Raw genomic sequence first — 22985 nt, forward strand, 5'->3', positions numbered from 1 at the left:
CTGGTGCTGTGAAGGAACTTTGATAGATTAAATGACAGATTAGGCTAACAGACAGATGAATGGGCAGGCAAGCAGGTACAGACAACAGTTAATTACACACTGGCTGCAGGAATGGACGTCTACAGCATTAGCAGTTTAAAAGAACCCCACACAGAGACATCGGCAAATGACTGCAACCCACTGGCGGAGAGGCCAGTATAAATACCATCGAGCAGATGAGTGAAACAAGGAGCAGGTGTGTAGGTGGGCGGGGACGTTCCAGTGATTGGAGATGGAAGACAGGTGAGCGGGTGGATGTGGAAACAGGATAAATGTCCAGGGACATCTGGTGGGCAGGTGGAGTATGACAAGAAGCCTATAAACAGCAATGCTGTGACAGTTGTGCCATCTCATGAGGGGCAGGCAACATTCTAATGGTTACTGTAAACGTATATGCTTGCTGCCGGAGAGTCACAGTGAGCTGATGTGTCTTAACCAAACCAAAATAATGAGCTATAAGCTGGATTGGGCTGTAGAGTGGGATGTTGTCTTTTAATGAGATCTACAGCTACTACCAACAACTTACTGTACAAAGAGCCTGTCCTATAATTGACATTTTTATTCAACATTTATCCTTAACTTTCATTGTTTATGTGATGAATGTGTTCTCTGATAATTATTAACTGTGTCTCTCTGGTGTTTGTCTTAGAAGGTGAAATAAACAACCATCCACCTCGCCTCAGCGGAACCTTGGAGAGCAATTTACTCTATAGTTGTACTTATACGTTCACTTAATGGGCAATAAACAATGTGAAACATCTCCTCATATCATTTGGCTGCACGGTCAAAGATAGTTATATATATCTACAATATCCATCCATCGTCCACTTCTCTTTCATTTTAAACAACAACTGTCCTTGCGCCAGCAAACTACTGTGACAATGTTGGATTTTAGAGTCTATCTCACAGGAGTGAGGAGTGTAAAAATAGAAACTGTCATCATTGGTTACTGTGAATGTCCGCCCTATAAAATAGAAAGTGTCTAAGCTGCCAAGCTTCCCGCAAAGCCAAACCTCTTCTCTTTTTATCTTGAGGCGAAGAGTGTTTTGAATAAATATCATACCTGCCACCAATGATACTGATTTTCTTTACCTTTAAAAAACTAAGAGACTAGCCTCATGTGGTTGTCAGCACTGGTGGACTTAAAGAGAAAGTCCATTACTCAGAGCCTTTTTCCCCTCTGTAGAGCTAAAACCCAGCTTGATATGCTGATGTCAGAGCCTTTTTCATGCCTCGCTCTCGAGTGACGAGTGCAATCAAAAGAATTGAAACACGGCCACAGAGACGAAGCCTTGTAACTGAATCACACTGTTAAGTGCATAGTGAACCCATGACAAGATAGTTAACTTCCTCTGCCATTGTAGTACTGCCTTGGGAACAGTAATATTGTTTAAAACATGACTGAGTTATTTACTATAATACAACGAAAATGTGTTCTAATAGGCTCCATCTGTCATGCTGTGGACAACAGCTCTAAAAGGAAACGTACAACTCTTCCCCTAGGGAGGAGAGCGGAGTATGAGTTGAGAGCAATACAATGCTGTAGCGATCATTAAAAAAAGAAAATAAAAAGGACAAAAAAAAATTCATGATGTTCAGCAGTCCGGAGAATCAGTAGGTAAGTTCAGCATGAATGTGTCACACGCAGAGTCTTTTTCATTTTGACCACAAATAATAAATAGGTCGATTTTGCTTCTCTGGTGAAATGAAACCAGGTTAGAGTCACATTCAACATGTTATTTACCTATGAAACATTCTCTGGCTACATTCCAAATGCAACAGGGACAAAAAAAAAAGGAGAAAAGACAGGCCGTGAATACTGATGTTCTCATTTTGTTTGAATAGTCAGTGAGATGTTGGCATAAAAGGGATTTGATTCACTGTGAGACATAAAAAGATTTTTTTTTTTTTTCCGTCTCTCCACAGAGGTCCCATTGCGATAATAACAAAGAATTATAGCAACAGATATATGAATTGAAGGTCACCCTTCAAAGACCCAAATAGTCTTCGAAAGTAAAACAGGGTAAGACAGTAAGAAGTGCAGAGTATGTAAAACTGACATGTTTATACATGTAACTGTAAATAAGAAGTGGCGAGAGGAGTATTGGCTGTGAGACTGTAAAAATGGGTTTTGAGGAAATTGCCTATAAAATTGCTCAGCTGCATGTCACCTGATTTTAAAGACTGCAGAAAATAAGCATTGCAGAGTTTCCCACTTGTATGAAGCACCACATTTATCGTTCAGTGCCTTTCAGCCCCTCGATACAAATGGACGTGGTAAGAGATAAACATAGTGGGAGATAACTATTCAGTACAGGTGTGGTGTCGTGCTATTAGACAGACCCCGCTCCTCGGGGACAAGTTGAATAATGTACAGTGATCAAAATTTCATTAATCTGTTGCATGATTAAAAGGTAGTTAATAAAATATATCTGCGAGCAGCAGTGGGAGCATTATAAAAAAAACCAGGTCGACATAAAGTGACGAGAGATTGATGGGTGTGACCACCTCACAGGCACTGAGGGAATTAAATTCTCAGATAATAAATTTTATTGAACTGGAACACAATACCGTCCATTTGACAATGATCTCTTTCTCTTTCCACGTGGGACAGATTTTGTCAGGGGAAGTAGTGACATCTGACTCCAAGATGTGACCCCGCCCCCTCACTGTAGGGCCGTGCACCTTATGTTGACAGGCGTCAGCTCCAAGTGCGGATTGAGACCGATAATAACAGCCAAGGCAGCCGCGTGGGCCTTATCCTCGTATTCTCTGTATGCAAATCATTAGCTGCTCAATCCTTTGTTAAGCAAGGTTTGTTCAGCGTGCGCTCCTTCTTTTATCATCCCTACTGCCAAGCCTGTGGAAATGAAAAGCAATGCAAATATGCCTGCCTGGCTCTTAGTAGTTGGCAGATAAAGCAGGGAGACCTTCAAACTGCAATGCTTCATCTGCTTCAGTTTAGCCTTGACCGAGGCATGCAAATTATACCTGAGATGTAGGGAGAGTGACGCCGCGAGCTGCACAGGCGCAAAGCTGGGGCTTGAGATAGGCAAATCTCTCCTGGAGCAGGGTTAATTGGCAGAAATATCCATAGAAAGGTGTAGGAAACTGGGGTTGTGAAGTCCCATCAGAAGAAGCACACATATTTATGCCCTGTTACTGTTTGACACTTGACAGTAAAATGCTTGCACTGCACTTGCGTTTTATAATTTGGTTCCAGGCCGCAGTGTTGCTGACCCAGGTACAGGCACAATCCAGCACTGCTTCATTAGATCTGTATTACATTGACAATTCTCACTAGAGTTGTCTGGACACTTTCACAACGCTCCTGTTGTGGTTGGATTCTTACTGTGTTGCTGAATGCTGGTTTGCTTCTTGGGAGCTCCCCAGATAAAAATCTTTGAGCCAAGAACCCTGGGTAAATGAGAGCTTGTTGCAAAATTCAAGAGTACGAGTAAACAAAGCCAAGATTAAACATATGCACAGAGGGTGAGGAGGCGTATGTCAAGGAGATTTTTACAGTTATTTTACTACGTGAATGGGGAAGAAATAAGTTTATTGAACAAAAACACCATGTGTGCTTGCGTTACGTTAAAACCTTTGCTCATATGTGACCTCCAGTAGATTTATATTAGGCGACAGTTAAGCTTCAGCTGGGTTAGATCTAAATGTTGCTATACTCACCTGAATCTCCATCTAATTCATCCCATTTAGCCCATACTGTTGGGTTTATTTTAGCATTGACCTTTGCTGCTCACTGTAGAGGGACTGACTGGGACTTCTCTCTGTGGAGCAAACAGAAAGGAAAGGCTAGACAAAGTCAGTCTGACTAAAATCGAGCTAGTCTTAGTCGGACTAACATACCTGTTTAATGTGGGTCATAGTCCGATTACTCCAGCATGTATACTCTTAGTCGAACTTGGGGTTCTGCACATGCTCCAAAAATGTCTTCCCCAGTCTTTGACCTGGAAGTAGAAGGAGACGACATATAAACTGCAGTTCGATGGCATAAACACGATGGCATCTGTGGGAGTAAAAGCTACGGAAGACACACTTTTGGACTGACAAAGAGACGAGATTTATGCTTCTCACCGTTTGCTGTCTGTTTTTCTGTGACATAAAGGTCAACAGGAAACTGATTCAATAAGCAGTAGTTCATAGAGAGATACAGCACCACCTACTGAGGTGGAGTCACACGACGTACATGACCAATGAATCATGTATACTCAGACTTGGCAAGTTGTCCAGTTGTTGGTCTTAGTCGGACTATGACCTTAACTCGATTAAACTGTGCATGTAAACGCAGTGACTGGGACTCTTGAGGCCAAAGGTCAACAGCACACGTTGACCTGATGATTCCTCATGAGGAAAAATATCATACAGCTTCATTTTTCTGCTCTGAACAATTGTGGGGTTTTATTCATTGTAGACTTCATGAACATGTGTTGAAAAGCAGGAGGACAAAGACAAAGGGATTAATATAGTGATTCATTTTTTTAACTGTCAGCCATCTTACAAAAATCATGCTACCTCCTATCTTAAGCCAGCAGCACTCCTGAGAAAACAACAAGAAACAAATAAACTGGACTAAGTGACCTGTGACGTGATGTCTGGAGGGCAAGTGAATTGAAAGATGGAACACAGCTGAGTTAAAAATTAAATGGCACCACATTAGATCTTGTTTTCCTGTCCAGCCACTATGTCTCCACTTTACTTTTTATTTTGATTTTCAGCAGTGGGATTTGACCAAAACACAAGAGATAAAAATGATCCAAATAACCAGAATTGTGCCATATGGAAGAAGAAAAGCCACAATAATCACAATAGAGTTTAAATATGTTTTTATTTTTAACATACGCTTTGTTAGAAAAGGTTTTAACATTTAAGGTAATAACTAAATACTACATCCTGATTTATTTTTGTTTTGTACATTTAGGTTTGACAATCATTTTCTATTAAGTTATAGGAATAGTGTACTTACCAAAATAAGATGCAGGGTCATGGCAGCATCCCTGTAAGTGGTCACATGATCGCACTGGTCATAAACACCACTGAGTAAAACTGAGTTGAGCTTTGAGGAGTTTGTCAGTTTTAATAGATTTATATACGTCTGGTAAAGCAGGGTTGTATTTTTTTATAACCAGTCTGATCATGTGACCGTTCCTGTTTTTGTTTTTTTAAACCTCCCCAGAATTTTCATTGATATCAACATGTTACCCATCCACAGCAATTAACATAAAGTACACGTTGTCACAACAGATATGGGCAATAACCAAATATACACAAATAAAATCCCATTCATCATCAACTGTTATGACCTTTGATACCACAGGTAAAAAAAACAAACAACACAATCTCATCCAAAACATCAACACTGTTGCAGTCCACTTTACAAAAGGGAATAAAGGTTTAATTAGCACAGTAACGGCTGTAATTAGTAGTACAATACATTCATTCACGAGTATCATATTTAGTGTCCTGTACAAAGATAAGTAAATGAAGGAGTCAGTGTCTTATTGAAGGCCCAACACACCTTTGAAATGACATCACAGCTGCTAACAGATGAGCCAGAGAAACAGAGCAGCTTTGGTGAAGGAGTCATGTATATTTCATGAGGCTGCTCCTGCAGGAATGCACTCTTCTCCTCAGAGTAAGGTTGAACAAACAATTTCTATAGTGACCACGGAGGTGTTACCAGATATCAGTGGCAAAGGAGTCTCATGTGAATTAGTATACATTACTGGGTGTACATTTTTGGCATTTTGACTTTGAGATTTACATTTAGATGACAGTACCCAAGAACAGCTTAAGTCATTGTATTTTTGAATGACTCTGGCTAACAGCAGGATGTTTTTTTGTTGTTTTTTTATTTCAGCTGTGAGGAGGAGAAGAAACATGAAAATGATGTGATGAAGATGTGAATCCATATGTGGAGAAAAGACGACTAGTAGAAGTGCCATGTAAACTTTTGTTTTCTCTGCCAAAAATATGTTGATGGTCAATTTGAATAATCCTGAAAATGTCTATATTATTATTGAATTAGAAACCCATAAATCAAAAAACTTCACAATTTTAAAACAAGTACCACTGAGCGCTTTTCATACCAACTTAGATTCACTATACTGCTGCTTTCTTATCTTCTTTATAAGTTAAAAAAAACTGTACACATTCAAATAACAATGTCCTTTTTTTATATCATTCAATGTGGCTTTAAAACAGTTTGATGAGTGTTTCAGGATAAAGGTAGACTATGTAATCTTTCAACGCCACGACACAGTGATGACCAGCTGTTGATGTTAATGTTCGCATTCATCTTCACATATTTACACAACAGTGGCGTGAACATGAAAACAAGGAAAATGTGCTGACGGGTCGAGGTTTAAATGTCTCTGAGCCCTGATTAACATCACAGTACTGTGTAGCTACATGTGATCACCTTTGATCAGATTATTGTATGTGATTGTCAATGAACGTGCATATGAACATGTCCATTGATGTCTGTTGTCTGTCGGTTCCCTTGGTTCATACAGAGTATCTAATAGCTGGTTACTGATGTCCAGATAATGCGAGTTGTGCATTGTATTAATATTAAACCCATATTTGCTTTGTGTAGCTGTCAGGTGATAGTAAATAATAAAGGAGATATCTGGCATTTTTAGTATGTGGAACAAAATATTATTGCTTTGACATGTTTATTTTCCACAACAAAATAAACCTTTCTACAGCGCAAAATATCTATTGTGTATTAACAGATTTCCGTCTAAAAATGTTCTTAAGCAGTTTCTGCAGCCAGCGTCGGCGAGCGTGACTATCGTCTGTTTTTGCAACAGCTGCGACAAAATAGGAAAAAATCGAATTATTTCACAAGAGCCAAGGCTCAATATAAGATTTCATACATTCACATTGTATGGGATGAGAGAAAGGCTGGCAAAGCTAATAAAGTGATAGTAATGTGCTTATGTGTGATGCGGTGGTAGTCCCCAGCTTTCAGCTCTTAACAGATGGGATCTCTCCCGCAGGATCAGATAAAAGACGTTCATCTCTTGCACCGCAGAGCATGGCAGATTGAACAAAGGCTGCCTCTCGAAGGTGTGGCGTCCATGACTGCTCACACAGAAGTCCTTCGCATAAAATAAATGTGGCAGAGTGCGTGCCGCAATGATGAGGTTAAATTGCAGCTTATCAATCCTTAGTAAAAAGCAGGAGGGAGGAACCACATCAAAACAACGACACAGAACTAAACTGTGGCAGCTTTTCCACCGGTGGAAAGGCGATGATATGCAATCCTGAACTTTCCAAGCAACTAATGGGCTGAAAGTACATTTCGTAAACAGCATGCTTCAGTGTTCCTATTCCACAGTCTTAATCATTAGATGTCAAGCTCTCTAACAATGGCAACACCTTCTCGTTAAGGGTTATTCAGGTTATTCAAGACTAAGCCGGGGCGACAGCTATAAATACAAATCGCCTTGCAATATTTTTTTTCCACATCACACTGTCAGTGGAAGCTGCCATACCATGAGAATATTTTCTAAACCCTCCACATTTGTCCTTGCACCTGCTGGAGCCCCTTCTTTCAGTCTGCGGAAGCCCTTGCCTCCAGAGATAACTGCGGCAGAGATCACCCTGTCCCTCCGTCCCCCATTCCTCTCACAAGGACGCCCCCTAACCCACATTTCAGGGTCATCACTGAGCTCATAGATAGATCCATCTTCCACACTGTGCTCCAGAGACTCCAAGGAGGAGTCGGACGCCTCGTCACCCTGCGCCGTTAATGGACGACCAGGTAATCCCGACGTGGAGCGCAGCTTGTACTGTAGCAGGACGCCGCGTCCTTTGCTTCTCCCCTCTCCCTGGTAGGAGCTGGACTGTTGCAGTGATTCCTGAGAGGAGGTGTCACTACGGTCCTCGCCTCCACAGACAGAGTCGGGGTTATCCCCGACAGAATCCCTCTTGAGCAGTTCAGGAGACAGGGTGCTGGTGGTGGCTACTAGGAAGTCAACAGGCCCACAGTGGGCGTTTAGAGAGACCATGCCCTTTCCTGTGCAAAGACACGTGGACAGAATATTTAAAAATCATCCACAAAGAAGAGAAACGGTGGCATCAGTAAAAACAGAGGCTGTCATTGTAATTGTGTGCACATAATTTACCAGTATTAACTAACTGTAACAGTAACATTGGCAGATAAAGGTTTGTGGCAGAGGTTTAAATAACAACCTCATTCACTCAGAATAAACTAAACATAGCCAAGCAGTTTTTAAATGACACCCCCCCAAGAATATATACTCTATATAATTGGTGTGACACCTTAGTGATAATATTGACACTTATTCCAAGGGCCACAAGAAAAATGTGAAGTGTGACCTCAATAATAGGCAGAGCAGAGTAATTTTCTGTCACGACGAAACACTCTTTGCTTTTCTTTGACCTCGCAAGAGGCTGCTCAATCACAGACGTCCGCCCTTCCTCTGATCCATACCTGTTATTTTTGGGATGCCCTCCAGTTTGGGGACTGGCAGAGTGATAATTAAGCCCTGGGCAGTGCCCACCCACAGCAGCCCCTGGCAAATGAGGAGACTTGTGACTCGCATGCTTTTATGACCTGCAACGTAAGAAGGAGAAATCAGAAAATGGGGTTGTTTTTTTCCATTGCCACTTATTGTCGTAAAAGGACAAGTAGCTTAGAAATACAACAAGCTTTGAAAGCTATTGAAGGAACAATAACAAAAACAGTTGACATTTTAGAGAGCAGAAGGTCTGTGATGGTCTTTAAGACAGTGAATTCCAAACTTTAACTGATAGTATTATTTGAGTTTCTTCAAAAGTCCTGCTTTAGATATGAACTATTCAGTCCATAAATAATGGTTTTAAAATATATATATATATATCTATATATAGATATGTATATTTATACACACATACACAGTGATAACAACAATATATATATACATTGTTGTTATCGCTGTTAGCTCTGGGAAGAATTTAAGCTCTTCTGTTTTTGACAGGCTTCAGGCATGCACCGCACAGCCACCTAAGGTGCTGGATTACAAAAAGATTATGAGAAATTGGACTTGTCTGCTTGCTACTGGCCAAAACAATCATAGAGCCCAAAGAAGGAGAAAAAAAAAGTATTTGTATCCAACACAACGAGATCTGTGTGTATTTGAAATGTTGAACTTAAAGGATTTTATGTGAACTTGCATATACACGTTATCACAAAGAATAGAATGCAATATTAAGATTTAACATAAATCCAAGAGCGATTCAAGTAGATTTTTTAAGCAAAGATAAAATCATGATTGAAGTATGCAGAGAACAGCACACAAAGAAATCAAAATTATAATTTAACACAGCATAGGAAAACACTCCACTTTAAAAAGATACCAATTGCTGTTGATTGCCATGGTGATGTTTCCTAGTAAGAATAAAAGGCAGCAATACATCCTTGTTGTTCACTCATTTTCTTTAACATTTCTAAAGACACATTACTAATCCAGCCCTATTCACTTCAGCTGGTGCACGTGTTGCCTGCTAAAACTGTAATCTTGCTTGGCCATGTTTTAATAGTGTTATCTATTAGACAAGCTTGATCTCTGCCTCCTGCCTCCGAAGGGACATTTCAAATGTATTCAAATCTATTCCGGCTTTGACAACAACTGCCTACATTGTAAAACAACCTCCACAAAAGGACAGCGTTGGACAATAAAAGCAATTAAGTCTGCCAATATTTGCTGACAGTTTCTCAGAGATCTTCTGTTGCGTGAAGAAAGTATTCACAAAAACCTGACTAATGTATGCCAACATAGACACCACGGTTAACCTTAACCTTTGGATAGAGCCACAGCTTAACCCTGTATGCACAGGTGCACTCTGGCACTGTGGGGGAACAACTGTGGCTCAGGAGATAGGATGGGTCGGTGACTAATTGGAAGGTCGGTGGTTTGATCCCGTGCTCCTCTAGTTTCGTATGTCAACGTGTCCTCAGGCAAGATATCTATCCCCCACTTGGCCCTAATGATGTGTGTGTATATGTGTGTTGGCTGTATGAATAGGTTATTTTAAACGGTAATGTTAAAGGAATACTTCACAAATTTGCATTTAGCTTTGCATTACTAGTATAGGGGATAGTATAAAAATTGTGCTTCCCATTCTCAGTTTCCCCTGAGCTGAGAAATATCCTACGTGGTCCTGTTAGCATAACTGTTAGCAAAGATGGCGGACACTGTTTACATTCTGGGAATGAGGTCCCATCCCCCTACGGGTGGGTCTAAAAATGACGGAATTAGCGTTGCAGTTTCAAGCCTCAGACCAAGTGTCACTGGTGGGCACATAACAAAAAAAAAGAATGAAGATATTTCTCGACTCTCAAGAGGAAATTGAGGTTGGAAAGCACAATTTTTGCTTCCTTTAAGTAGGCCTAGATTGAGTGTAGGGCATTAAGTATGACTATTTATATTGTATGTTCCACCTGCTGTTGCTGAAACACATGTAGTAAAACCTTATATTCTTTCAAGTGTTTTACAAGCAAACGTAACGGCAAACAAATGCAACCCCAACATAATGTAGTTGAAATCGTCCTAACACAATAACTGGTGGACAGACTCAAAGGTTTTTCACCTGCAAGTGTAGTTTGAAATAGGTAACCAGCAACACGGCTGGACATTACATTAAAGGGCCGTGTGTCATAATAAGCATCTCTCTGTGTAGATATTGGGTGAATGCTATTTTCTGCTGCGTTTTTAATGCAGAATAAAGTAGTTCCCTTTTCCTAAATTGAGTCACAGTGTAAAAGGAAAAATAAAATCATTCTTACTTCTGGGGAACAATATAAATGCAGATGAAGTCCTTTTTCTGTCACATTACACTGTTCAATCAGAGTTCAATCCAAAACGGTGACTATTTTAGCTTCATATCGAGATAAGGAGTTAAACCAGTGGTTGCCAAACAAAAGCAGACGCAGCAGATATGGAAGACTTTTTTTCTTTTATACATAAAAGAGAATAATATTTCCAATGGAAAAAACTACATATTATCCAATTTCATTTATATTATGTCAGTCTAGACTGGAGTGGAAATATCTGTTCAAATTTAAAAAGTAAAACTTTTGTCATAATTAAACAATTTACAACAACAAATGGAAATACAGATAGACTTAGACATAGCGCTGCTCTTTAGACATAAATGTGGATGCTCAAGTATTAAATTGCCTGTTAAACAAACGGTTGCAACGATGTGGTTGCAGTTTAACAACATGTTGTAAACTGGCACAGCTTTCGCCAGAGACCTCTCTCTCTACCTCTTTATCTCTCTATCTCTCCTATGCTGTGTGTGTCTGTTACCTGCAGCCTCACAGCAGGAGTGTGTTCTTTCTCTGCGTATAATTTCCTCATCATTAGGAATTTTAAATAAAGTGGCAGAGCCTTTCTGCATTGTTTTGGATCCCTGGAAGACATCTCAGCTAACAAGCAAACCAAAGGCAGCAGCGGAGGAGCCGGTGCAATTAAATTGTGAGTGAGTGGGTAAACTGCTGATATAGCGAGGGTTTAATATTACAACAGTGTTTGAGGAGACGTTAAACTAACTTTGGCTCCGGTGCGTCATCGAGCCACATTTTTAGACACGCATAAAAAACAAAACACGAGGAGTCAATGTGCAATTTCTTTTCACACACTTCAAATTTTTGATAATCCCTGATGTGGGATTAATCAATGATTTTGTCCTATAAATACTGCTGTGAAGTTTTCCTTTGCTGAAGCATATGCGTTAACAACACAGAAAGAGACGACTGCATATGCTAATTATACTTGCACATCCTTTGTATACAGTGAACAAAGGGAGATAAACAATATTTGTGTTGATTTGACTTTTTGCTTGTCTTCTTTAGCTTCTACAGCTCTCAGCTTCCATTGTGGCCTAGTTATCTCTGGAGTCATTTGCCATAGCATTCATAAGTGAATTAACACCAACAGTCATGTGATCACGAGAAAAGAAAATGCTCATTTACAGGAGGCGCTGCGTTTACATGTTTGTCCTGTGTCATGCTCGGACTACGATGATTTGCACGAGTGTCTCCACAGTGTTATGAATCCATTCATCCCACTGAGCACAGATGAATCATCCCAAATAAGAAGTTGTTGCTGAGTGTACGACAGGCAAGGCAGAGCGGCGCAATCAGCAAACACAGCAAAAGCCTTTAGACAGAGACCTTGGAGGGTCACAAAAACGGAGTTAGGCACCGCTGAAAACAGCCTTTATCTCTTAACTGTCTGCCACCTGCTCGCACAGCCCGCAGTCTTTTTGTACTTTAGTTAGAGCTTAATACTGGTAACACCCACCGTTGGGGTAGTTGATGTGTTCACCAGTCGTCATCCACAAGAGGTGATTAAGACGGATAATGACAAAGACACTTGAGTTTCAGGAGGTATCGCGATCTCATGCTTTCTTATTTGCAGCGATGCAGACACTTGGCAGTGTGTTTAACGTGCGGGACAAGAATTTGTTTGGAAAAAAAAAAAAGAACAGTGTCTCCAAAGATAAATGTTTCCCTGTGATATGTCACTGTGGAAGTTTCACCCTAAGGACAGAACTATTAAAGGCATTAGTAGAGAGGAGATCAGCAGTTTCCTTTTCCTTTAGAAACGTCTCCGTTGTTTACTGCAACTGGAATTCCCTATTGAGTATAAATCACATTAAGAAGAGAGGATTACGGGGTATATCATTACTGCATGTCCTAGCATAAGTCAAGGAAAAACCTGGGGGAGCAGAGACTTATTGACAGCGAGAAACTATCAGTATTTCATGTGCAGTATCTGTAGATGTAGAGTATCAAGGGATGCTCTTTTCTCTTGTGAACTCAACAAAACACAACTTAAGTCAAAGATCCTCATCCTTTTGTGGACCCTGCAGACATGAGCTGAGCAACTCCTTCTCTTTTGACCTTGTAACTTCCCCCGGGGGCCAAGCCTTGAGGCTGCCACCCTTCCTCCACTCTGCTGCATATTTCAAGGGGAAGCAGTGGTGCAGGGTGAAAATGACCTCTGGATCACCAGATACAATGGCCATAGGAGTCTGTTCTTCTTAAAGCTTCACTTTGATCTAAAAGGAGGGGAAAGTTTTGTGTCTGAAAGACATGCCTGCTTTTATTCTTCATTCAGCTCGCAGGAGAAAACGGTTTGGTTTTGTTTTCTGATGACAGTTACCTTGGCTTTGAGTTTTGCTCTAATAGCATCAGTCACAGTCACAACATTTTCTAAATCCAGATAATACCGCTCCCTGAAAGTCAAGGTGATCTTCACGTATGCCACATCAAACAAGCTGGTCCATTACATGAACACATGAGATGAGATTATGTCACATGTAATGTTATTATTATTCCCATAAGATGATTTTAGTTGTGTTTAATTGCTATTTAAGTTCTTTGCCATTGTTCAACCTGCAAACACACGCCTGCTCACACAGGAAGTAATGCACCATCTAAAATTGGATTTTAAAGCAGAGTGGATGAGATGAGACGGGAGTAAGAGGCAGAAAATGGGACAAAAAAAATTAAAAAAAAATATTGGCTCAAACAAAACTTTTGGGGCTGTGCATGCAAACAAAAGAGAAAGGTGGATGACACAGAAGTAAGCACATTTAAAGAAAGCCAAGCAGGTTTCCATAGGAACCCTTGAGCCTAGTTTCTACTTTGTCACTTGACATTTTTGATAAATGTCACATGATGTTTAATTTATACTCCGGTGGCAGATTTTAATCATTTCCATGGTAACCAGCCACTCACTATCTTCCAGCGGGCTCTTGTATCATCTGGATCAGTTTATCCTTCTGTGTCCACTCATTTATTTCTATCTGGGCGGCGTTTTCTCTCTTCTCATAATAGATTTTGGATTGCCTTTTTTACAGACAGGAGCACGAGAAACATGAGATGAGAGATGTTCTGGTGCGACAGTTGAGGATCAGACATCTACAGACATCGTTGCCAACCAATCACACTGTGCCACAAAACATGACGTTATGTCTGTGACATAAGGGAACTCTACAGCTGCTGCTGCTGCTGCACAGGAGAGGACATTTTCCCCTACACATTTAAAAGTGTCCTGTGATGGAGTTTAAAGCTCGAGAAAGAAAATCTTTAAGGCCAGTTATTTACTGCTCCTCAATGATTTTATTATTATCATCTTATTTTTTTAATACTCCCTTTCTCTCACCCTGTGGCTCTTTTACGGCTCTGCACTCGTCCAGGTGATTCCCTTGAGTGCACATCCCTGAGAGCGAGTTGGACAAGACACGAATGCTATTTGAGAAAGGATGGCATTAACCTGGCGCCTGCCTAAGCTCCTTCACAGTATTAATCAAGACAAAAATAGATACAGTGCAGTACAAACAAAAATAAGATCAGGTTAAACAAAATAAAAATAATCTTAAGCCTGTGTTGTACTACTTCTTTGTATGAAGGTCAAGTGTGATGTGGGATGATGTGCGTACCAGTGTTGAGCAGCGTCGACCGCGTCGAGATGTTGATTTCCTGCAGAAGCTCCAGTGTTTCCGTGTGAAAGAGACGAATGGAGGAACCCTCCGAAAATGCCATCCACACGCCTCCACCGGCACATGCCATGTGTGCCACGCTCACCATCGGGTCTGGATGGACTTCAAATTTCTGCCATGAAAACAGAACACAATGTTCTGATGACATCGCAACATCATCAACAAATGCCTTTTCATAATCTGAAGTGAATTGGAAGTTTACCGCTCTCTGGGATCTTATTCCGTCTAAGCTTATGAACAAAAGTGACACTTTTCTGTCTGCATGATTGCACAAATATTACTTCAGTTAACCTACTATTCTGCAGGGAGTTGAGCTACATCACAGCTATTTTCCCCTTCAATAATGAAACAAATGTCTCATTATTTCCCAACTGCAAGCTTGCAACTGTAAATTTAATAATAAAAAAAAAGCTAAATACAAAACTATGCTGAATGTGTCATGATATGTCAGAGAACACACTGGTAACAGGTTTTTTTTCTAATTGGTATAGTTGGCCAGCCAATAGTTGATGATGTTGACAGTCATTTGACCCACTGGGGTCAGCCCTGTTAAATCATCTGTGCAGTTATTGCTTAATATTTGTTTTTTTTTCTGTAAATAAAACCTCGCTGTACCTCCCAACTCTGCAATTTACAGAGTCCCGGACACATGTCTTTGCACCATTCCCCAGGCTTCTATCTTTTTAAGAGCACAATGGAAAGAGAGAGTTTCGCAGGCACAGTGTTAATGAGTAGCTTGGAATAAATGCAATGAGCCTTATCATAGCAACACATGCAGCCCCTGCAGTCCAAGGCGTGACAAGGGCTGTTTTGGGCATCATCTTGGAACTCATATCACTGTCAGTGCATGAGCTGCATGAGGCTGGGCAATTAGTCAATGAGAGTAAGTGGGCGAAGAGGAGAATGCTCCCACACAACCCCGAACCAGGAGCACCAGCAGACAGGGATTACCACCTGTTTGTGTGCCCTTGCCAGTGGGTATTCCTTTGTTTAAATTAAGGGAAAAGTAAAGAAGTCTTTGATGTGTTTTCCCTTTTAATTGACTCCTCAGTCGTGGGTTCCTGCTCTGCCTTAGAAAACAATATGAAATACAGCTCTTCCTTTTCCCAAGTGCCGCCATCACAACAATGTGATGCCCATAAGAAAAAAAAAACCTTTGCCGTTTAACTGAGTTCAGTCCTACTGTGGTGCTTAATTATCACATTAATCATCAGGGGGGGATCACTCTAAAAGGGATTTGAAGCTAATCAATGGCTGTCACCGTGTTGAATACCATCTTCCTTCACATTATGTTTGAAACCACCAGGAAGACATTCTGGGTAACCCTAAATGATTTAAGTCAATGATTTGTAAGAAAGGTTTTCACATAAATATCAATTAACATTTAAGCCACTCTTAAAAAATAGATTCTTCAAATATTTTCTCAAGGATAAAGACCACATATATAACTCGCTGTGTAATAGAGTAGAGGATAATTTACCGGCCGGCACTGCTGCACCCAACCAGCGTCCTGGTATTAGTCTACTGAGTCCAGCATTGCTTACAGAGATGAGGTGGTCAGTGAAGCTTGACAGTGGTAATGTGCCCTTTCCACTCAACTCTGCAGTGTCACACTAACAACAACATCCCTTCAATAGTCATTGGCACACGGTGGGAAAACAGCGGAGCGGCAACTACAAACACTAGAGCCGCTCTAAACAGCTCATTAGTCCTTACATGAGGTGACAGGGTATCTCTGTCCAGAGCCAAGTGCAAAGTCACCCACTCTGGGCCACGGCGAGGGAGTCGAGGACAAGTGAGTGATAAGAGAAAGCAGGTAGAAAGAAAGTCGTAATGGAAGCAAGACCTGCCAGTCAGTATTGATCAGCACCTGTCTGTGTGTGTGTGTGTGTGTGTCCTATGCTGTTGAGGCTTAGTTAAATTACAAGTGCTCAGTCCTTTACATAGTCGCTTGTGGATGTCTGTCATACGACAAAGATCTGCCCTTTGACGCTTGGGTGGAAGAATCTTTCTTCATGTGTTGTTTTTCTTCATATAAATATTGTTCACTGTGGTTCCTGTGGCTGATTGATAACAGGATTGTGGAGCCAGGGGAACATGGACATGGTGTAAACAGGGTCTTCTGTTGTTGGTGGGGGAGGGGAGCAAACACCTGTAATTCTTCAAAATTAAAAGAGACTGGAAGAGAATGAGTCATGGCTGTGCGTTTGCTGCTGCAGTATCAAGGTTGGACACTAGGACGGACAAATCTGCTGCAGCCACAGACTGCAGCTGTTTCATATCATATTCTTAACACAGCCGTTTGTCAGATCACATCGGCAGGAAATGAAGCTGGTCCTGGCAATGATGGGGATCTCAGGACTTCACCCAGATGCCTTTTTCTTTGCCACAGTAACAACCGGGCTCTAGAATACATGATTAGTCACCAACTTAATGAAATAATTGATGCATTTTATGTTTTAACTTTGGATATCTCAGGTTATTCACTAACTTATATTGTAATGAATTCCCAGATGATTTTATATAGTGAAAATTGAGCATAAATACCCAGTTTATACTGTATTAACTTTCATTTAGTGCCTATTTTTAAGTCCAAGAGTCAATGTGTATAGTATTTTAGGCTAAAATATGGCATTCATAACAGTCAGCTGCAGTTTGTGTTTGGTACTAATTAAAACTGCACACTCTATAGAAAAATTACAATTATTTAGTTGTCCAGTTTCTTCTGCGGGTTGTTAACAATCCTAAAGACTTGGCCAGACAGGTCCGTGTCCTGAATCTCCTCTCATCAGTTGCACATTGACAGACACACATTAAATATGGGACAGATGGCCCGAGGCAATCTTTCCATCTTTCTAAAACCTGTATACAGTGGAACAGCCAATGCACCTGCTCTCGATGAATTACCCTGTGATTGGTCAAGGTCTCCTGTGATGGGGACAGAATTAGCAAAGAACCAGAATCGAGAGGAAATCAGATCACTTGGTTGACACGATGCAGAAATGTTATTATGGAATTTTTGATCACTGCCCCTTGAACCAATCAAGCCACATCTAAAACATTAACTAGCTACACATTAGCAATTCCTGTCTTTGTGAACGTTGTGAAGTGGCACAAGTGTCAAACATATACAAATGATTGTCTTTGTTAAAACTCTTAGGTCATATCGAAGAGTCAGACACGTCAACGTTATCATTTTGAAGCTTTGAGAGTGTGTTAGAGAATAAATCAGCACTTTGAGACAGATTATGCACTCTCTCATTCAGGCTGCAATATTAATCTGTCTTTGCTCACGGCCACCGTTTAGCTGTGGGATTTTCATCTATTCCCCAAGCAGAGCGCGTGTACCTCAAAGACGGTACGTAGCCTCGTCGTATGTGCCAAAACACACACAGAAAAGGTTACATTCATGGTCAGGGCACCGGTTGTGAAGATTTAGAGAGAGATTCATGCCAAGAAGTGGTGTGCAGGGATGTGTGGTTTCAGACAGGGCTGTAGTGTTCACCAAAGACACGGATAAATGAGTCAAAGGTGCTGCAAATCTGACAAAGCGGTGCACACTCGCAGGGGAACACAATGGGAATGAAGGTAAGTGAATATGAGTCCATGACCCTCGAGCCTTGCCCCAAGTCATGTCTCCTGCTACAGGTGCCAAATCCTGCTTCTCCAGATCCGGGCTATGCACCAGTGCCTCTGTGAAGTCAGCCCTCTTGAGTCCACATTAGCACGGAAGACAAGGTTAGCAAAGAACTAACCAGAGCTGACCCGCTTAGCTCTGTGGGAGATACACTGATCCAGAACTGTGCCTCCACTGCATCGCTGTTCGGCTGATTAAGCTTGTGTCTCCAGAGGACTGGGGTAAGCAAAAGACGTATTAAAGGAATAGAAAAAGAAAAAATTGAAAGACATCGTGATTTGCTGCATCTTGTAAAAAATATAAATCATTATAAATCTTGTATTCTGTATTATTCAAGAACTGTTAGCCTCTTAAGATTCGCAGAGTAATACCTGGCACGAGGTCAACCAGAAGTAAGGGATCGGCTACTTCACTAATTCACTTCATTTCTAGAAATGTAGCTCATTTATCCTGCAATTGGAAAACATTTGTACATGATGTGGCTCCAAAAATCCTACATATCGCACGCTTCAATATGAACAGACTCTGAAACTCAGCATAAGCATTTTTAGCTGAGTCATGTTTGGGCTGTTTTTTTCTTCTTTTTGGGGGAGAACAATATTATACACAGCTGGAGAATTATGGCTTTGAAACGACTCGGCACAAATGTGTCGTCAACAGCTTCACACGTTCACAAATAGTCTAAAATGACGATTTATCGGTCGGACTAATATCGGTATCGGTAGATACATGAGTTTGTGATATCGGTATCGTCCCATCCCTAGTTTTAAGTGTTTCCCATTGTTCAGCATCATGTTATTAAATGTCACAGATGTTTACTCCAGGGAGGGTCTGCTCATTACACACACTCTTTCTCAGCAAAAGCCCTTCTAGTGCCTGTTTCTAAAGCTACACACACTCACATGTGGGGGATATCATTAAATAGTAATGTTTGTAGTTCAGCTTCTAAATACCACATTAACATCACCCAGCAGAGTTGGGTTTTTTCTCCCTCACGATCATTCACCACAGCTACAGAAGTCACTCCCCTGTCCAACTTTGAGGACACACAGTGCAGACGAACACCGAGAGACAAGACCCAGGACGATTTTCTAAAAGATAATGGTGTGTATTTCGGCACCATAACTCAGCGCTCAGAGAGCTACAGCAAAATGAAGCTTATTTGTGTGTGAAAGCCCGAACAAACACTGCATGAATTTACAAAGGGTTTGACTCGTCCGTGCAGCAGCTCCAGGCAGTAAATCTTGATGACATCACAGATTAGAGAGCTGGCTCTCAATGGCTGTGTGCATAAATCTTTTCAGAAAATGAGGGGAGAGGAAATTTTCGTCAAAGCTGCAAAAAAAAAAAACATTAAAAAACACACACACAACAATAATAAAATAAAATAAAAATAAAAAACACCTTGTCCTGCAGTTCCACTTACGAACCCATCCATTTAGGTCTGTTTTCACAGAGCATGAGAATATTTATCAGTCGGAGCTGTTGGAGGAGTTGACCTTGCAACATAATTCTTTCTAACAGAAGCTTCTGATTTGCTCAGTATACTGATATTAAAAGATAAAAAAAATAATATTAATACAGAAAAACGATACATATATTGCACAGTTAGGACATGGAATTGGATGAATACATGCATGTGTTATCTATCTTTAAAACTTATCTTAAAACCCATTTTTACTCTTTGGCTTTCTACACAGTATGAGACGTTTTTACTTGTGTACTACTTTTGTATTTTATTGTTTTATTGTTCGATTTTAGGTGTTTAGGTCTTTCTGTATTTTACATTTACAAGCAGAGTTAACAACTAATTGCCCACTTCTGAGTTAATTTCTTAATGTTTTGCTGTGACAACATGTTCAGCGTTGTTGGTGAATGTTGTTGATTGCTGCTCATAAAAAATGAAGATGTTCTAATTGTATTGTATACATATGTTTTAAACCAACATCTGTCCTTTCCATACATATAAAATATTAACACATTTTTAACCCTTAAATTGCCATGTTTTGGTCATTATGCACCTTCATTTTATGATCTGAAAAAACCCAATAAAGTAAATATTTTCAATATATGTCATGCAAACTTGATTATTTTTGGTTAGATTTTTGCAGCCTGGTATATGTGAAATATATTATTATTTTCTATTTATTTACCAAAGTGTGCTCATAAAAATTAAGCTGTAAAAATTATAAATTATTGTAGTATAAATTATTTTTTAACCAGCATTGGTTCTCATCATTCATATCAAACATTAATGAATGTTTAAAGTTTTTGTCATGATGCATCAAAAATAGTGATTTTAATGAGTTTCAATGGGGACATTTCTGTGCGTATTTAAGTTAACGTCATTTTCAATAGAGATACATGAAACACTACTTGAGAACACTCAAAACCTGGCATACATTTTTAATTTTAATTCATGAGAAAATTATAACTATATTCTAGAAATTAAGAGCCAAAAATACAAAAGTGTGTCTCGGTGTGTTTAAGGGTTATATATATAATATTCTTAAAGAACAAGGTATATACCTGAGTGGTGAGGCTGGGTATGTCCACAGCAGTAACAGTGTTCCCACAGCTTGCCCACACTGAGTCATCTAATATCAACAGTGTCCTCACTGCTTCAGAACCCAGGTTCACACATCTGCGGGAGTCTGGTTCCCAAAGATCATCTGAGGAAAAAAAAAAAAACAGTGAACAAAAACAAACGTACAACTGTAAACTTCAACAAGGAGATCTGAAATATGTGGAGAAAATCACTGGCTATTATCACAGCCAGCTTATAATTATATTAATAAACTTTGAACACACGTTTTAATTTGAAAACTGTCCCATTGGGTGTAAGTAATTAAATACAATTCTCCCAACAGGAAACACAGCAAGACACGTTGGTGTTTATTCAAAAAAATACTCTTAAAGCTGTAAAAAAATTATTAAGCAATTACTTAAGCATCAGAGATGAGAGCTCACAGTGGGGGCTTGTTTCATTTCACTGTAATGAAAAGCAACCGTGTGAGAGAATCTGAACTACAGATTGACTTAATAAAGACTCTGGACCTCCATTTGAATCACTGCACAGTGCAACACAAGTGTTAGCCACCCACATGCTTGTGTACATTTTAATCCACTTTCCAACTTCTTCTCCTGGTCTCGTGCTCACTCTTTTTTCTCTTCATTGTTGTGAAAATGGAGCACACCACTTTTTGTCTGCAATCACACAGAACAGAATGCAGCATCCACAAAGAAGCGCGTTACGAAGTGAATTACAGAAGCATTTCCTTTTGCCATGCGTTAATGAAGCAAAATTATAGAAGGGAGTGCATCCAGCCATTTAATTAACATTTAAGTTGTTTATTTCTGCCTTTCATAGCAGAATAGCTTCACAATGGCATCTGACTCCCACAGGTTAATTGCTTGGCATGTTATAAAGGTCAATTTCCCACCTTTTTAAAAAATGTGCTCTTGTAAATATCCATTCACCCCTCATAGATTCACATCAAATCAAAATGTTCCAGAAGAATCTATTCATTTCAAACTGACATGAAGGCTGATGTGCATCACAATGACACAAGCGCTCAATTCAAGACGAGGCATTTTTCTTGCTGTTGCAGGCTTGTTTTGAGACAGTGGCAATCTTGTCGAAGGCATAAATCTTTAACAGATGTGCAGAATCCACAAACATTCCCTGGCACCCTCCAGAGCTTTTCTCCTGTCCTTTTTCTATATACAAAGCATGAATAATAATATTTAATCCGCACGCAGCAGCTTGGTGTAATTAATCATCCTTTCTACTTGGGAGGAGAAAGGAGCACAGGAGGAAGGCAGGCACGTTGATATACTGAAGCCAGGTAAAAAAGAAGCCATGTGATAGAAGTATATTGTGCTCCCGCTGGCTGTGAGGACAGCAAACTACTGCTGAGATGGTGTTAAGCCCTCCCGGCCTTGTACAATGCCAACATGGCATCCTATCTATCACATGGTGAGGTGTTGTTTTTATACTTACACTGGATTTGAAAATCATTAGGAATGGGAAACAAAGGGAAAGGGGGATTTTAGGGTCAAATGTTTTGCCAGAATCAGTTTAAGTTTACAGATTTATTCTGAAAATGTCAAAAAAACGTATCACAAAATAAATGTGTAATATTATAGGTCATAAATTCATGAAAATAAATAAATTAGATTAAATAAATTATAAATTGGTCCTTTACCAGTCCCACAGGGGAAATTCCTTCTCTGCATTTAACCCATCCTCTACTGATATTAGGAGCAGCAGGCAGCCACAGAGCAGCCCCTGGGAAGCCTTGCTCAGGGTTACCCCAGCCGTTTAATGGCCCGGTGGTGGCTCAAACCGGCAACCCTGGTTACAAGCCAAGTTCCCTTTCCACTTGGCCATAGCTGTTTTATTAAGTAACCATAAGATTGACTGCCGATCCGTGTTACAAATAAATAAAGAAGAAAACTTTTCATTTCATGTCACTGTCACATGTTATTAAGGCTAAATTATGATACACCAGGCAGACCCTCAATGGTTTTTTTGCAGATCACAGTGAAAAGCGCCAGATCGGAGGTAAATCAGCTCTGGCAAGTCTGTGGCAAATCGCTGTGTGAACAATTCAAGGATGTGATGCGAGACTCAGCGATGCATCACAGAAGACTGGAATATCTCAAGCAAGCTACACTTGTGGACTTCTCGGGGTGTTCATAATCAGCGCTATGCAAAGTGGCGTGACCCTCTTGTGACTGACAACGACTGAATGTGGCAACA

The 22985-nt window shown here is 40.3% G+C and overlaps 1 protein-coding gene across 2 annotated transcripts in view; it reads right to left on the minus strand.

Moving 5' to 3' along the window:
• Positions 1-4866: 4866 nt before the first annotated feature.
• arhgef10la (Rho guanine nucleotide exchange factor (GEF) 10-like a) overlaps positions 4867-22985 on the minus strand; it is a 99240-nt gene continuing 81121 nt past the window's right edge. For both annotated transcript variants that reach the window (XM_044023705.1, XM_044023707.1), the window contains 4 exons: positions 20750-20892; positions 14524-14695; positions 8522-8644; positions 4867-8083 (listed from right to left, as the gene is read on the minus strand). In XM_044023705.1, coding sequence (XP_043879640.1) covers positions 7533-8083; positions 8522-8644; positions 14524-14695; positions 20750-20892 — 989 coding nt within the window. In that variant the 3' untranslated portion in view covers positions 4867-7532. The remainder of the gene's footprint in view (positions 8084-8521; positions 8645-14523; positions 14696-20749; positions 20893-22985) is intronic.

The sequence above is a fragment of the Solea senegalensis genome, linkage group LG4, assembly GCF_019176455.1.
Source record: "Solea senegalensis isolate Sse05_10M linkage group LG4, IFAPA_SoseM_1, whole genome shotgun sequence".
Lineage (NCBI taxonomy): Eukaryota > Metazoa > Chordata > Actinopteri > Pleuronectiformes > Soleidae > Solea > Solea senegalensis.